The sequence below is a fragment of the Mercurialis annua genome, linkage group LG4 (assembly GCF_937616625.2).
Source record: "Mercurialis annua linkage group LG4, ddMerAnnu1.2, whole genome shotgun sequence".
In the NCBI taxonomy this organism is placed as follows: domain Eukaryota; kingdom Viridiplantae; phylum Streptophyta; class Magnoliopsida; order Malpighiales; family Euphorbiaceae; genus Mercurialis; species Mercurialis annua.
Window position 1 is genome coordinate 23,964,417 of NC_065573.1, and position 16,887 is coordinate 23,981,303.

General features: G+C 29.3%; 4 protein-coding genes across 4 annotated transcripts; 1 reads left to right on the forward strand and 3 right to left on the reverse strand.

The window, feature by feature from the left end:
• Nucleotides 1-5,044: 5,044 nt before the first annotated feature.
• On the forward strand, nucleotides 5,045-5,617 carry LOC126676639 (putative defensin-like protein 244). The gene is made up of 2 exons (XM_050370875.2): nucleotides 5,045-5,165; nucleotides 5,361-5,617. Exons 1-2 carry the CDS (start codon nucleotides 5,084-5,086, stop codon nucleotides 5,552-5,554), a joined length of 276 nt encoding a protein of 91 aa, XP_050226832.1. The 5' UTR covers nucleotides 5,045-5,083; the 3' UTR covers nucleotides 5,555-5,617.
• A 3,369-nt stretch (nucleotides 5,618-8,986) lies between these two features.
• On the reverse strand, nucleotides 8,987-10,554 carry LOC126676635 (uncharacterized). The gene is made up of 2 exons (XM_050370871.2): nucleotides 9,369-10,554; nucleotides 8,987-9,192 (listed from the first exon to the last, which is right to left on the reverse strand). Exons 1-2 carry the CDS (start codon nucleotides 10,479-10,481, stop codon nucleotides 9,094-9,096), a joined length of 1,212 nt encoding a protein of 403 aa, XP_050226828.1. The 5' UTR covers nucleotides 10,482-10,554; the 3' UTR covers nucleotides 8,987-9,093.
• Nucleotides 10,555-10,893: 339 nt separating this feature from the next.
• Nucleotides 10,894-12,034, reverse strand: LOC126676636 (protein VACUOLELESS GAMETOPHYTES-like). The gene has a single exon (XM_050370872.2). It carries the CDS (start codon nucleotides 11,880-11,882, stop codon nucleotides 11,043-11,045), a length of 840 nt encoding a protein of 279 aa, XP_050226829.1. The 5' UTR covers nucleotides 11,883-12,034; the 3' UTR covers nucleotides 10,894-11,042.
• Nucleotides 12,035-12,377: 343 nt separating this feature from the next.
• LOC126676637 (LOB domain-containing protein 24-like) lies at nucleotides 12,378-13,314 on the reverse strand. Its single transcript, XM_050370873.2, has 2 exons — nucleotides 12,798-13,314; nucleotides 12,378-12,694 (listed from the first exon to the last, which is right to left on the reverse strand). The coding sequence occupies exons 1-2, from the start codon at nucleotides 12,951-12,953 to the stop codon at nucleotides 12,476-12,478; spliced, it is 375 nt and encodes a 124-aa protein (XP_050226830.1). The 5' UTR covers nucleotides 12,954-13,314; the 3' UTR covers nucleotides 12,378-12,475.
• Between the last annotated feature and the right edge of the window lie 3,573 nt (nucleotides 13,315-16,887).

A 16,887-nucleotide genomic window follows, 5' to 3' on the forward strand; every position in this document is an offset into this window, starting at 1 on the left:
TTTTTCGTCGAGAAGAGGAAGATCTGATGAAAGTATAGGGTTGAGTGTTTCAGTTGATGAAATTGATAAAAGATTAATTCTTGGACAGAAAGTAAGATATGAGGACAATGAGAAAAACCCAGGTCAGATGAGAAATGAAATATCTGATATAAAGGAAATTGTTGATACCCAATTAAGGAAAATGAAGTCAGATCATGTTTCTAGTGAAAATAATTCAATTAAGTTAAAAAAAAAAGAGACGGAAATTGAATAACTGAGCATAAATGGTGAAGGAAAGGACAAATACAAGTGGTTCCAATATTTTCTGGAAATGGTGAAAGCCAAAATATTTCTCTTTTAAATTTTCTCATGTATATATTTCATCATGCAACACTTCAACTCTATAATTTGTTGTTTATTATTTTCTATTACCTCTATACTATTCTTAGTGTGTGGATTGTGTGGTAAAATGAATAGACAATGTCTAATACAAGTATATATAAGTACTCATGTCTGGAATAGGTTACTGCCGTGAATGATGATGATAAATACCAGATGAAAGACATTAACCCATATTGGTTGATATTTGGTGAAAAATGTCCACTCGCAGTTGAATTTAAGAAACAAAGAAAAAAAGAAAAAAAAATCTAGTCAGCATTAACATGTCATCACTTAATAAAAAAAATGATCGTGCCACTTTTACTCTTCTCCCCACTCTCAGTAACGGCAAGTGTAATACACTTGCCAATTTCCTTCCAATTAAAGGTGTTAAAATTGAATTGTTCCAAGCATAGAAATCCGGACGTGAACTTTAGAGTAGAGGTTTCTCGAACAAAACTGATAAAGTACAGGGGTCTCAGTATGGGTTTTGCCTAAAACAATCTAAACATGCAAACTAAGATATTAATTTTAGTAGTACTAAATCAATTGTAATGTAAAAGTGGTGGGAGAGTTTAATGGGTTCTCATAAGTATCGTTATGAATCCTTAACTCGTTTCAAGTGATCCAAATATGAAATCCAATTGCTGATCGATGTACAGCACTGTATTCATGAATGATTGAAGCGTTTTATTTGGTTTTATTAACTGGTGTGTGTGCGATGGGGGGGGGGGGGGGGGGGGAATTCATCCAACACTAGAATTCCTAAAATTTGGTGTTTTATTTTTGTACTTCCGGTCCGATCCTTAGTTAGATTGTACCAGGGTTCTATTTATATAGGTGAATTCAGGGTTAGTGTTCCTAGAGTCTAAGTTCATTTAGGGTTCTGTTAATTGGAGTTATAAATGTACATAGAAAGTGATAGAGTTTTAGGATAAGATTTTACATTTATTAATAGGATTTTGGATTTTAACTTGCATGTTAAATAAAGAGGCACTAAAAAATCTAATTTTGTGTTCAGAAGTATCAAAAATAACTTCTAGGACCCTAAGGGTTTGGGTACGGTCAATTTTATTCCGTCAAATTTACAAATTGCCCTTAAACTTTTAAGACATTGCAATCGGTCCATTTTTTAAACTTAGATCACAATTTTTTTTGAATATTTATAGGCTATTTGTAGATAATTATGTTTTAATCTCTCAAATTTGCAATTGCACACAGATCTGCCTAACGTGAATCCAACTAAGTGGACCACAAACTCATCACTCGAATAAATTTCTCTAATAATTATCATTGTATACTTCAGTTTGTTATCATTTTTTATCTGTTTGGAAAATAGGTGTTTTCAATGCGGATTTGAAATTTATGAAGAAACTTGATCTAAAATCAACATAATGACATTATTTGTAATTTTATCGAAGTTCAGAGTATAAATATTGGTCCATTTGGACCTAACTCTGATTGGAAACGGGCATTTTAGGCCAAATTCAATAGTTTAAACCTTTTGAAAAAAACAAATTCAGGTTTTTAACCAATTTATTCAATTTTATTAATTTTATTAAATTTTTCGTTTTTAGTATATATGTGTGTGTTGCTTTAAATTTTATGGAAATAATTTTTAATTGAATAAATTTAATTTTTGAATGGATAACTTTTAATAAATAATATTTTTCCTTTAATTTTAAATTTGGATTCTTTCTCAATCAACAATTATTGTGCTTAATTCCTAATGTTCTCAGAATAAATAGATTTTAGAAGTTATAATACGACTTTGATGTATGAATCAACAAATTTAATAGCTTTATCAATTTTTTACTACATCAAAAATTATACTATGTTGATATGTTAAAGAAAATGGTTAATGTAAAAAAAATCGTGAACTTTACACGTTTTTTCATTTTAATCACATAGTTTAAATTTTCTCATTTTCATGCACGAACTACCACTTTTTCTCAAATTCATGCACGGTGTTGAGATGCCATGTAAAATGATATCCACCTCAGCGAATTACACCAATGGAACTGTAACACCTCAGCACCATGCATGAATTTGAGAAAAAGTGGTAGTTCATGCATGAAAATGAGAAAATTTAAACTTCGTGATTAAAATGAGAAAATGTGTAAAGTTGGTGAATTTTTATGACATTAACTCTAAAGAAAAATACTATTTAATCCATCATTTTTTACTATTTTTAATTTTTTTTTATGTGGCAGTATTTCATTAAGCCAATTCTTCTTTAAAAGTGCAGTTTTTAAAATCTAATTTTTAATCTATCCATTTTTTTATTATCACGTCAGGTGAGTTATAATAAATGAGTTTACATATATTTCTTTGAAATTAATTTTTATATATCATGAAAAATACATAACTAAATATTTTAAATTTTGTTAGAGGAAGAATATATGATTTATTTTTCCATATTTTATAGGTTTAATAATTTAAGAAATTTGAATTATTTATTCATAATTGTCAAAGAGCTGAAATGAATTTTCTATAAAAAAATATTTATACTACATTTTCTTCTCTATTTCAAATCCTCCACTAATGGATAGGCATGAAGCTCAGGGTAGGGGGGCGGTCTAGCCACTGACCCACTCCCTTTGGATATATTTTCAGCCGAATGGGCAGCCGTCAATCCTCGCCATTAAATCCGGCTATATATAAAAAAAAAAGTTTAAAAGATAGTAAGGAGAGATTCAAATTCAAAATTCTTTCATTTAAATGTAAAATGTCTACTGAGAATATTAAAGCTGGCAGTTGCGAAAACAGCTAGCAGTTGTTAATTCTGAGCAATTTTTTTATATTACTCCATTATTATTATTATTTTCAGAAAATGACATATAAAGATAATATTTCCTGTATATATACGTTTTATATACACATCATTATGGACATATTTTATAAAGAGAATATAAAAATAAACATACTTTATAATAAATTCGTGCCGTCCTTAATTCTGATACTACATTTTAAGCAACCTTTTGTGTCGTCTGATTCAGTATTTCCTGTTTATATATATTTTACATACACATAACTATGGAAAAGAAATAATTAATCAATTACATATATATGTAGATTTCGTATAATTTTCATTTGGGAAAAGGTTTGTTTATGCTTTTGATGTTTTCCTCAAAACCCGGATTTGTCTCTAAATATGTTTTTGGCTTAGATACACCTTTGATGTTATAAAACTGTCCTACTTATGCCTTTATTTTTGGCGAGATTAAATAATTCAAATTTTCAGTCATCTCTTATATTTCTACGTGCATGATGACATGGATGACATGAATGGTACACCTAAGCAAATGTTTTTTTTATGTTCCAAATGTTTAATCTAGGACTCGAATTCATCCTTAAATTAAACACTAATTTAAATTATTTTTTTAATAAAAATTAAAGAATTTTTTTAAAAAAAATTACACTTCATGATGAGGCTTAGGTGTAACAACCGTTAGGGGTGGGCATGGATCAGTTAACCAGTTCACGAGGTTAATATGTAAACCGGTCCATAGTAATTCAGTTTTTAAAATTAAAAACCTAAACCTAAAATTTTAAATGGTTAACCATTAAATCGGTTAACCATTTAAAATGATTTGGTTTTTCGGTTTCGCGGTTTTTAACCATGTAACCATTAAAAATATTAGATACAAAAATAAAAATAAAATTTTAAACACAGTCTAATAATTAAATTTTAATTTCCATTCTATTTAATTATAAAAATGTAAATTTTATATATTCCTATTTCAAGTAGGTGAATATTTTATTAAAAAAAATAAAGCTCTTTCAAATAAATATATATATATATATATATATATATATATATATATATATATATATATATATATATATATATATATATATATATATATATATATATATTTGTATGTGTATATATATAAAATTTATAGAAATATATATTATTTATAAACCGGTTAACCGCGGTTTTTAAATTCAAAACCTAAAACTAAACCATTAACAATAAAAATCAAAAGCTAAACCTAAATTTTTGGAACGGTTAACCATATTTTTCTGTCCAGTTTTGTGATTTCGGTTAGTTAATCAGTTTGACCGGTTTTTTTGCCCACTCCTACCAGCCGTGCCATCATCCGCGTAGGTAAGAAAATCAGGGGTGTATTATTTAACCCCGTAAACAATAAGGGCATAAGTAAGACAGTTTTACAATGTAAGGGGTGTATTTAAGCCAGGAACAAATTTAGGGGTAAATCTTGGCATTGGGGTAAAAATTAAGGGTATAAACAAACTTTTTCCCTTTTTGGTTTTGACATTATTATGAAAAACTGCTTCAGTTATGAATCAACATCACGCATCAACTATACTTAATTTTTCATGGCTTTGCAAATTAATATGCTTTATTGCATCATGCAAATTTTTTAACAACACCGAATTTTATATACACCATCCATTCTATAATTGTTATATATATAGACTCATTATTTTATGCTTTATCGATGAAACTTTAACATATATATCTATTATTTTAAATAGAATATACACCCTTAATTTAGAAAGTTTTAAAAATGGAAGGTCGATCTTAAATTCGTCAATTTAGGAAACAAAATCCAATTGCAAGAACAGTCATTAATCTAATTCTAAATTTAGTTTTTAGCACTTCTATATAAATCCGAATTGCACACTTGAACATTTCATAAAATTAATTTACTTTTATTTTATACAATCATTGCAGAATAATACAAGAGAAGTGAAGATGACCATGAACACAACAAAAACCCTTTTCCTTATTTCTTGTATCGTGATGATGTTGAGTTTATCGACCGCTATTCCTCAAGGTACGTATGTAAACTAATAATAAATATTCTTAAATTTCTTTTTTTTTACGAAAGATGATACAACTCAAATCCGAATGTTAAAATACGTTCATGCGATATAAAATTCTTGCACGGCTAGCAATATTTTAAATAAAGCAATCTGTATTTATATATGTGAACATAATTAACATATTTTATTTGGTAAAATTAATGTAGGGAATGATCTGAAATGGTGCCCTAAGAAGGATACATTCCTGGGGGGACCGTGTCCGGCGAACGGCGGCACACAGTGCTTGCTTGATTTTATGGGAAAGTATGGAGCAAGCAGCATGCCAAAGAATTGTATATGCTCGACTTTAGGAGCTAATTCAAGATCTTGCTCATGTGACGTTGTTTGTCAACAATATTAGCACTTTTCTTGTTAAATTATGCACTTTATTTCACACCCTAATAAAGAAATTTCCTTCCTTCTATGTCCTTAGTTTATTTATTTCTTTATATGTTTTTGTTGGTGATTGTTTTTTTTTTATCGGTTTTTAATACGACTGAATATTTTGCGACATACCCTCTTCCATTCCGCACACCATTTGTACTGAAGGATCTAACTGTAACAAAACAGAAGGAGCCAATCTTTATAAATCAGAGTACATAAATTTAATGTCAAAACATAAAATTACAGGAACCTATATGCCTTCTTTTGACGGACAATAGAAGGACCTAATCACCGTAAATAAAAGTGCAGGAATTTAATATCAAATTAAAGAATAAAAACATAGGAACCTGAAAATGTATTATGTTATGCCTTCTTTTGACGGACAAATCGAACACAAATTATAATTTATTACTAGTAGTCATCTACTAATTATATTTTAACGCCAGAACGATAATTTAAAATTTATTGAAAGTGATTCATATTAAATTAATTTTAGTGCCTTGCATAGTTTTGCTTAATTTAATGCAACTGGGGTGTCTAAAATAACGCCAATGGGGTTGATAGGTGACATGAATATAATTTTCTTTATCATCATAATTTATTTTAATAATTATAATTTTTTATTGATCAATCACGAAAAGAAGCAATTTGAATAAGAACCTTTCAGTTTTCACAATCGTTGAAATCTATTGATGCTAGTGATTCATTTAGGTGGGTAATATTTTTCTGTACAAATTTTGATCTTCTTTAAAGTAGATTCTAATTTCCCTGTCGATGCATAAAATTAGATTATATAAACCCTTAATTAATAAAACCATTAAATCAGAAAAATAAGGCTTAATTACTTAAAAATTCCCACTTTTGAATTTTTTTTTCGTTTATACCTTGATCTTATAAAAAAGTCATTTGTACCTAATTTTGGATTTTTAGGTTTCATCTCTACCCAAAATACTAAAATTGCCTCTTTTCACTTGAAAAAAGTTTAAAATAATCCTTTAATTTATGTTTATATACTAATTATACGTATGATATAATTTTTTATTTAATTGTTTTTAATTTTTTTATCTTTTAATATATTAAATTGTCAATTATATTTTTGTATTGGGTAGAGATGAAACTTAAAAATTCAAAATTGGGTACAAATGATTTTTTTACAAAATCATGGTATAAACAAAAAAAAAAGTTTAAGGTGGGATCTTTTTTAAATAATTAGGCCGAAAAATAATAACCAAATTCAGGCAAATTTTACAGTTACTTTATTTTTAGCATATGTTGTTTATTTAACTATGGATGAAAGCTTCTCTTTTCGCTCTAACAAACCCTATCCGCCTAGAGCTTTTTTCTTATTTTTTTCTTCGGCAGCCGTCAATGGCTTAATTTTCTATTGACGGTAGCCATCCTTTTTATTTATGTTATTTTAATGTTATAGAACATAATAAATAGCCAACTCTTTTTCATTTTTCTGACGGATTAAAATTTATCACGAAGCGCAATTCAATTATCAAGAAGCGACGATAGATTGAAGATCTTTCAGTAACAAAATGGATTCGTCTATGAGCTATTCTAGTTTTATTTATTTTCTATTGTTTGTCTTTTTATGAATGTTTTACTTTCCTTTCATTATGAAAGATTTGTTTTCCTTTCTCTGTGAAAGGTTTGTTGTCTTCTTTTTTAGAGGAGTTATTGTCTCTTTTTTAGAAGAAGTTATATCAAGTGTTGATTGAATCGGATGCTGTGAGTTTGCGGGTGTTTGAACGAAGTTTGAACGAAGAGTGATTGAAGACTGCACTTAATTTGCGAAACAGTTAGTAATTTATTTTTATTTTCATAAGTAAGATCTGCGAATCAGGCAGCATGTTGTCTGTTCCATGTTCATCGGGTTTAGTTTTTAAATTATCCCGAATTTCTTACAAATGTAACTGTTTCATATTCAATTTAATGAGATCTGAATTCAAAAAAAAATATGGATGAAAGCGATAAAAATTCATCCTTCCAAACTATAAGAACAAAATTTTACTCTGAAAAATAAAATAATTCTCAAAATAATATTAATTTTTTTTATTTTAAAAATAAGTGTGATCTAATCAAAAAACTCATATACTTAATACTTTCAAAATTTTATTTTTTTAATTCCTCTTCAAAATTTATTTTTTAATAGGTTATTATACTGTTCATTTTTTATTTAATTGATATTTTTATCGATATAAGTTGTAAGTGTATAGCTCAGTTTTCATTAAGTGATTAACAATTTTCACGTCGAAAATAATAAAAAGTTGCTATACTTTCAAATTTTTATCTATTGACCTTTTCTTCAAAATATTTATCCAATAAATCTTTGTACTTATAAATTTTTGTTATCTCGCCTCTATCCAAGTTTGATAATGTGATCCTTCTTCCAACGTGTCGAGTTTGGTGGATATTTAATCCGGTTTCACACGTGTTTCATGGTTAATGTAATTTACGCTTTTATGTCCAAACAAAAACCTATAAATTTAAAATAAATTAAGCATAGGAAAAAGGAAAAAAAATTGACAAATGACCAGATGTTTATTTTTGCAAGCATATAAAGATCTAAAGATAAGTTTCGCCAAAATAAAATTAAAATAAAGAGGATGCGAATGAAAAGAGTATATAATTTATAAACGATATAACGTAAACAGTTGATGAGTTTGGTTTTGAAAAATAATTCATCAATTTACTTAATATTTAAATTTTGACTTAATCACCAAAAACAACCTCACCTTTTAGCCCCTTTTCAAATGCACTCTGACGTTGCAATTTTGTTAACTGCACCCTAATTTGCACCTTTGGTTTTCAATTCCACCCTCAAATACTAAATTAATCTCTTTTCTATTTAGAAAAAGTTAAAATAAGTCATCCATTTTTAACTTTTTGTGTGGAAAAGAGTTCAAACAAGCACTTTATAAGGGTTTCTATAAATTTTTTCCGAGTGAAAAAAAGTCCAATTTGATTTTGAGGGTGGAATTGAAACCCAAAAGTGCGAATTAGGGTGCATCTGATAAAATTGCAACGTCGGGGTGCAACTGAAAAGGGGCTAAAAGGTGGGGTTTTTTTGGTGATTAAAACCTTAAATTTTTATAGTTGTTTTGTTTTGAATTTTGAAGTCTAACAAAACTTAAAATAAAACTCTATATCTATTATCCAAGTCATTATAATAGCTAAATTTATACTAATATATATATATATATATATATATATATATATAATTACATAAATATTTTAATTTAATAATTATAAATTATTAAAAACATATTATCCCTATTTTTTTTAATTATGTCTCTAACAAGTAATTAATAATGAGGAGACAAACAAATATTTTGGAGATTAGAAAATATTCTTCCAACTCTTTATGATCATTTAAAAAAATAATGCAATCTATATTATTAGGTGAACTATAGAGACTATAGTACAACAATAATCAAATTGTAAAATTGGCTGCAACCTAATAAAAAAAGTATGCTTCATATCCTTGAAAATTTAATCACCATCACTTGTTCACATGCCTCCATTTTTGAAGCTATTAGAACATTTTTGGTACCCTGGGTCATACCAACAGCTAAAGAGCTTCATCCAAAATGAACCCATTGAATTTTGCTGCAAAGCCAGGACAACAATTATAATGATGCATCATGTTCTTAGTTTAATTTTATAAAAAAAGTAAAATATAAATATAAAATTTATGAGTTTTCTTCAAAATCCGAAACCATACAAATAATATTTCCGTGCAACATAGATAGTACATGAACAAGAATTTAAGATGGCATACTTACTTTTTTCGATTTGATACCGTTGTATTCGATCGGTCTAACTCCATTTTTATTGTCTTTTCCAATTTCCTGATGCTGTCCTAATTTTCCATTGGCACCTCCAAATGAAAATTCTTCATTCACCAAATACAGAGGATTGAATACATGTTTTTTAAGCATTTTAGCTGTATCAGGATTGGCATTTGCTTCACCTTCAGGAATTATTTTCTCCATTTCTTTATTACTAGCTTGTTTGTTTTCCTGACATTCCTGATCTTGACTTGAATAAGATTTCAATATATCTATTGAAAAACACAAGTCACTAAATTGATAGCTTGGCATTGTCAAGTCTTCAGAAATCGAAGTTGTTACTGAATCCTTATTCCGAGTTTGATCTAATGGACTTGTAGAAGTGTTAGACATTTGCATTTCTGCTTGATCCGACGGAAATTTTCCGATTCCTGATTCTCCGATGTTCCCGTCTTGATTGCTTCTTAAAACTCCCTGTAGTACTAATTGCATGAGTTCTTGACTATCGATTCGAAAATCTGAACCTGAAAATAAAATATTCTGCCTTGTCAGAGTATTAGGCAGTAACAGAGATTGAATTCTTTGATCAGAAATGGCACAAGAAATATGAGCATCGAATTCGCAGAAGCGACATCTATACAGCCAACCACCTAAATGATTTGGTTTATCACATAGATCACAGCAGAAATCATACGGTGGCGAAAATTCGATGTTGAGTGTGTGATGATGGGAAGAGATTGGAACTGAAAGAGGGAGAAATGAGCACAAGATGTGAAAATAAATGTCACATTCCGCGCAGTTGTAGTAGAAGCCGGAGACGTTATCTCCACAAGCCTCGCAGTTACACGAGCTGTTTGCAGTTGTTGGCGAAACCAGAAGGGTTAAGTAGTGATTGGGATGTGCAGGATGTTTGATTTTTCTAGGTATCTTTGAACATATACTGTGAAGAGAAAACGAACAGGTTTTGCATTGGTGGTAGTCGTTTTCGGGCAATATTCCGAGGCTGCAACCATAGCAAGTAATGCCATCGGTGGAAGGCGAAACGGTTCTTTCGAGCGGATGTTGATGGCTAAAATGGTGAAATAGGTGCTTGTCTGCTTCAATCATTTTTCAATTTTCAACAGTAAGTAGGTGATCTAAATATTAGATATACAGCATACAAAAATCAGTAGCTGTCTTTTTCTTGAGGTATCCGCTAGTACTTTGAAATTTCATAGATTCTTTGTCCTAATACATTACATAAAAACAAAATGGACTAAATTGAAAGGATTGTACAATTACTCAGACAGAAAATTTTCCTCTTAAATAATTCTATAATGCACAAGCCGGCAAGCATACATCACTTTTTATTTTCATAAAAACAAAAGAAAAAGTTTGGAATTAACAATCTGAAATTGACAGGATTAGCTTTGCCAATTTCTCACAGAATACGGAAAATTCAGACTGCATACTCTGATAGAAAAAGGCCTAGTACAATTATTGATGTTGCACGAAAACAGAAAGTCAAAAGAGGAAACGCTGAAATGAAAAATGGCGGAACAATATGTTTTATAAAATTATGTTATAAAATATAAAGTTCCGGAACTAAAGAAGCATTTTTCAGAAACAGAAACGAAACTATTCAATAAGTTTTCGTGCAACATAGATGTTCACGCACAGCCTTAAACTCTAGGAACTTATATCTGAATTATTAAAAATAGTCTGGACAATCTCTTGTCCTATCCCTTCTCCGATACCAGTAAGTATCCCGGTAGCGACAAGTCCAGCTATTCCTGCCCCGGAGGTCCCTGTAGCAGTACTAATTCGGACTCCAGGATGAACAAAATTAGTCCCTGGATTAGACATAGAACTTGCTGTTGGTTCCGAAAAGTTTATGTAAGGAGCTGAAGGACCATAATTCATGTCGTACGCACCCGTTTCATTAGGTGGAGCTCTGAGAATCCTCAGGTTGGTGTGTTTTTCTGGGATTGGCACAGAATAGATACAATTAAGATGCACATCAAATTCGCATTCCTTGCAGCTATAAAGCCAGTGATCCGAACCAGGATTACCACACACGTCGCAGCGAAAGCCTTTGAAAGGCAAATTGTCATACAAAGGAGACACCACGAGTTTCAGAAGATGTCCATGAAAAGCAGATGATTCTGTAAGTGGCATTCTTAAGCAGAGTGAGTGATAATTGCAGGCACAGATTCTGCAATTGTAGCTGAAACCCGAACCCCTAAGTCCGCAAGCTTTGCATTCGAAAGACGGCGAGAGGATCAGGTTTAAGTGATGGCCTGGTTCGGCCGGATGATTGTATACTGTTGCCATATTGTAGCAGACGCGATGAAGAGAAAAGGAGCAAGATTTACAAGTGTAGAAATCTTTTCCGGCTAATATACTTCTGTTGCAACCTGAACATGTTGTTCTGTCTGATACTTGATTGGAATTGATCAGTTCTAATGGGTGTTCATGAGTGAAATGACTATATTTGGGTTCTTCCTCTTCATCTTCAATCCGAACCATCTCTCTAGCTTTTAGTCTTTCAGGGTTTGTGATGCAGGATAGAATATTATAGATATATATTTTGAATAGCAATTATAAGACGAGAAGGAATCAAAGTTAGCTGCACAAGTCTTGGTTTTACACTGATGAAGTTCGACTTGATACGTATACAATTAAATGACTCGATACGAAATTAAGCAGGTTCAAATTTAACTCTGATTGTACTATTTTGATATTTGGTATACGTCATGATCTTGGTCCATTTGTATATAATGATTTATACTACTTGGATCTTGATCAAATTAAATTCTCTTCAAATTTGTAATTTTATAATCCGAATTAATTTAGCTTATTGTAGTTTCCAAGAAGTATCATCTCCGGTGAAAGTTAAGAAGTCACCTTCACTGCCACAATCACATTTGCTTATTTTTATGTTCTGCTGATTTATTTTTGTTAAATACAAAGAACAAAGTTTCAGAATATGATTTGTCTCAATATTAAAAAAATGGAAAAAGGTTTAGCTATTGCCATGTCCGAATCTTGTTCAATAATTCAATGTCGAAAATATAGTAAAAACCAAACAGAAAATTATTTGCTATATTTCTGACACTAATTTAAACTTCATTTTCGTAAATCTCATCAGGTTGTTGAGCAAGAGAAGCAAGAACTTGAATTTCAGCTCTGGTTCTAGCAAGCTCAGTTTCAGAATTATGTATCTGCTGGTATAACTGAGAGATCACCCCAACACAACCATACACAGGATCTTCAGTTCTGCATTTCGCCTCATAGTACAACGAATCTGCTGCTAATTCCCTTAGTTCGTCCGGAAGTTGCTTTATCATAATACAAAACGCGAAAAAATCATGTCAGGAAATTTATTATATAGTATTAGCTAAATTAATTTTTCAACAGAATCATGGGTTATTTAATGAATACCTGAAGCAACTTCCCAACATTGCTGGCACCATAGATTTTGTGAATATAAGCAAATCTTTGAGGATTATTTGAAGGAAAATAAGGTGAGAAAATACAATCTGAAGGGCATCTTCTTCTCAGATATTTGCAAGCTGCACAACGACCGTTATTACTCATTTCTGAAAATCTAAAAAAAAAATCTAACCTAAAATCTTAGTAGCAAAGAAAATATTCTCTCAATTTTCCTTGTGTTCTTAAAAAAAAAAAATTAATCTAATGGAGATTTTTCATGATCTATATCAAAAAGATTGTCATGTTAATATAAGATATACAGAAATTTTCATAGGAAACATATAAACTAGCTGTTGGATTCCAACGGCTACTTTTTCAAATTAGGGTTTGAGAAGGAAATTTTTCTCAGAATGGAATGCATCCAGTAAGGAAGGAAAGAGTGGACTAATAATTTAGATTTTTGCCATTAAACTAATTTATTTAAAAGCTTGTTCATCTTAAAAAGCTTAGCAACAATAATCATTTGAAATTTCTTTTCTGTTTCTTTGTTCTATATTGCTGCCTCGAAAAAATTCCAATCAATAAAATGATTGTGAATTTGTGACCATAGCTTCTATAATCCAAACAGAAACTATATCTTAATCACTCCACTTAAATATCAAATGTCCGGTGAATTTACATGCAATGATCAATGAACACCATAATTAATTAATATGTTTGCGGTTAATCCCCTAAATAGGTTAAAAAAAAATTCAATTAGCCCAAATTTTTATCAATTTGGTTAACTAGCCCCCCACGGTTGTCTTCAAAATTTAATACATTTGATCTAATTAATTTATTGAATTTTATCAATAAGCCCAATTTTTTTAATCAATTTAATTGGTTAATTATTGCTGTTTTCAAAATTAATTTGTTAATATTATCAATTAGCCCTATTTTTCATCAATTTGGTTAATTAGCCCCTTACTAATTTTTTCAAAATTAACACATTTGATCTAATTGATATGAATTAGAATTTCAATGGATTAATTAATTAATAAAATTGATATACTTAGTCGCTGGGGTACCCTTAGCAAGGATAGGCTCCGGCCCAGATTGTGATCAGAATTTTAAAAAATTAGAGGTAGGGTTTGTAATAAACTCAGGATTAGAGAAAAGTTAAACATGGACTGCCGGAAGATCAGAAATAAACTAAAGAATAAATCCAAGCTGAAAAAATAAACTTGAATTCATGAGTGCTTAGTCGAGTCAATTCGCGTCATAATTAGTTCAAAACTAGTAAAGTAAAGACATGAGAATAGATTGACAAGTTATTAAGCTAATTTCTTAGATTTCGACACAGAAATGAATTAAAAAAATCGTAGAAAGTTATTTATTTTCCTTTATGAAAGTGTATTACATGTGTCTTTGACAATCCAGCCTTAAAAAGCAAAAAATAATTAACGAGTAACATGGTTGATTATAGTGATAAAAACATAACATATTATATTATTATTGCATAATCATTTCGCTGGAGAATCAAGTTTTATCAACTGATCCACACTTCTTTTAGTGTAAAAAGAAAGAGCACTCAAGCAATCATAAAATTTAAATAAAAAAGCAAAAAAAGAAAAACATATAGCTGATAATTGAAAAAGAGTATGAAATGATCAGACGAGAAAAATAATACTGAAAAGTAGAAAAATAATTTAAAATTATACTCTTAGGTGGAGTACTAATCTTAAAATCTAGTAAAGGAGATCCTATTGCAGTATAATTTGACTATCTTCGTAAAGGAGATTAGGAGACGATAAACTTTTCAAATTATTGCTACTAAGAGCATTTTTAAAGGGCAAAAATACTTAAAACTCCCCCACCTTTGACTTTATTTTCAATTGCACCACCATATAAGAGAATTTTCAAGTACACCCTATTTAGGGTTTTCAGTTTTCACCTGTACCCTAATTGACTAAAATGACCTCTTTTCATTTAGAAAAAAGTTTAAATTAATCATTCATTTTTATTTTTTTTAAATGGAAAAAATAATAATATAATTCTTCTATTTAGTTGGTTTTAATAATTTTATCCTTAAATTGTCAATTTTTTTTATTTTGAGGTGCAGACGAAAACTGAAAATCCTAAATAGGGTGCAATTGAAAATTCTCCTAGGTGGTGGTGGAATTGAAAAAAAATTTAAAGGTGGGGGATTTTTCAGTATTTTTGCCTTTTTAAAGGTGCTCTTTATTTTAAAAATATATTTAGTAAAATAAAGAATATTTTTAATATAAAAAATAATATATTTAAATTTATTTCAATAGACTTTTTAATATTAACTTTTTATTTTATTTCTAATTTTTATAAATAATATTAAAAACAGAAAATATTAATAATATTTATTTATTTATTCAGTTTTTAAATTCAAAAATACAAAATACTACATTTTAAATGAAAAATAACCAACTGATTTTAAAATTTGAAAGTTTGTTTTTTTTAAAATGAAATAGAGAGTGAAAATTCCTCTCCACAAATAAAGAGTCATTTTCACTCTCTTTTTTAAATTTATAGAGAGTTCATTAGAGTTTAATTTATTAGTAAAACTCTTTAAATTAAAAAATTTATCAATTTTAAAGAGGCAATTAGAGATGCTCTAAAATCTGAACTAAATCCATAAAATTTAGTGGAATATAACTCTAGCTATTCTTTATTATTAGCCAAACGTAGCAATATAGTCCATAATTTTGCCTAAATAACAAAAGTCAAACGTTTTATTTTTGATAAAAACAAAATCAAATGAATTAAGCAAATGTGTGGGGTTATCATGTGTTACAATATTGATATCCATTATTGAATTTTTGTCACTAATTGTCGTGACCGGTTTGGTATACGTAATGGAATCGACTATTCGGTAGGTATTTAATTATGGATTTGATTACCAAATAATGCTACTATAGCAAAATAAATAAATAACACAAGATATTTACGTGGTTCGGTATTAAAGCGTACATCCACGGACAAAAGAATCGAATTATCCACTAATCATCGAGCATAAAATTGGTGGATAATCACTAAATAGAAAATATCTCTATTAAATATGTCCTTAGAAAAAGAAAAACGCTACAAAATGTTTAACTATCTATAAAAAAAATATGTGATAAAACTTAATTCTGACATTAACAATTTTTACAATAGGAAAAAAACTTTCAAAATAATCCAATCCTTCAACTTGAATGAAACCTTTTACAACACTTTTTGCTTTATATCTATTTATATAACCATCTAGTTTAAGTATTTAGAAATACGAATCTTATCAAATATATGTATGACTAGCCAGTATCATAGCCTCACCATGGGCATTTTTTCAACCGGCCCGTTCTCTTAATATTTGTTGATATTTACAGTCGTTTATAACACAAGGTTTTGATTCATAGGATTCTCTAGTAGAGGCAAGTGAAGAGCATACTCTTATGCCATTCCTGGATCCAATTGTCCTTTTTCCTACAGACAATAGAGTTAATTCCCAGGCTTGGTTCATTTTCAGGGCATTGATTTCTTCATTCATAACACTATATTGAATACTTTAGCCAAAATAGATATGTAATTATTAGTAATTATGGGAGTTTTACGGAAAGGAAAAGTTAGAGGAGTATAGGCTGCGATATTTGAGATTGACAAGAGATTCTGGCTGGAGTTCTAGTAACTAAGTTTGTGTTATTTCTATCATCCTAGATTGTTTAGTTTTGGTTCTGGTACCGTGTTTCAAGGGGTTGTAAAATACAATAGTGTCCGGTGAGTTTGGTCCGTGTTATATGTTGGTTTAAAAATCCGCAAGTATATGAAATTTACAAGCAATATAGATTAGGAAATGTTGATATCGTACCCACAGAAAAAACTACTAGATACACCCAATTATGATATTCAATTTGATAAACAAAAATATTTAGAAGAGTGATTGAACTAATAAAATTAAAATAATAATTATAACTAAAATTAACTAAAGCTGAAATTAAATTGAGATGTAAACTTATAAGATGAAAATTAGGTATTGTTAACTATCATTATTCTATCAATCAAATGAGTTATAGAATTGGTTGTCAAATTACAGTTTAGTCTATTCGAAAAC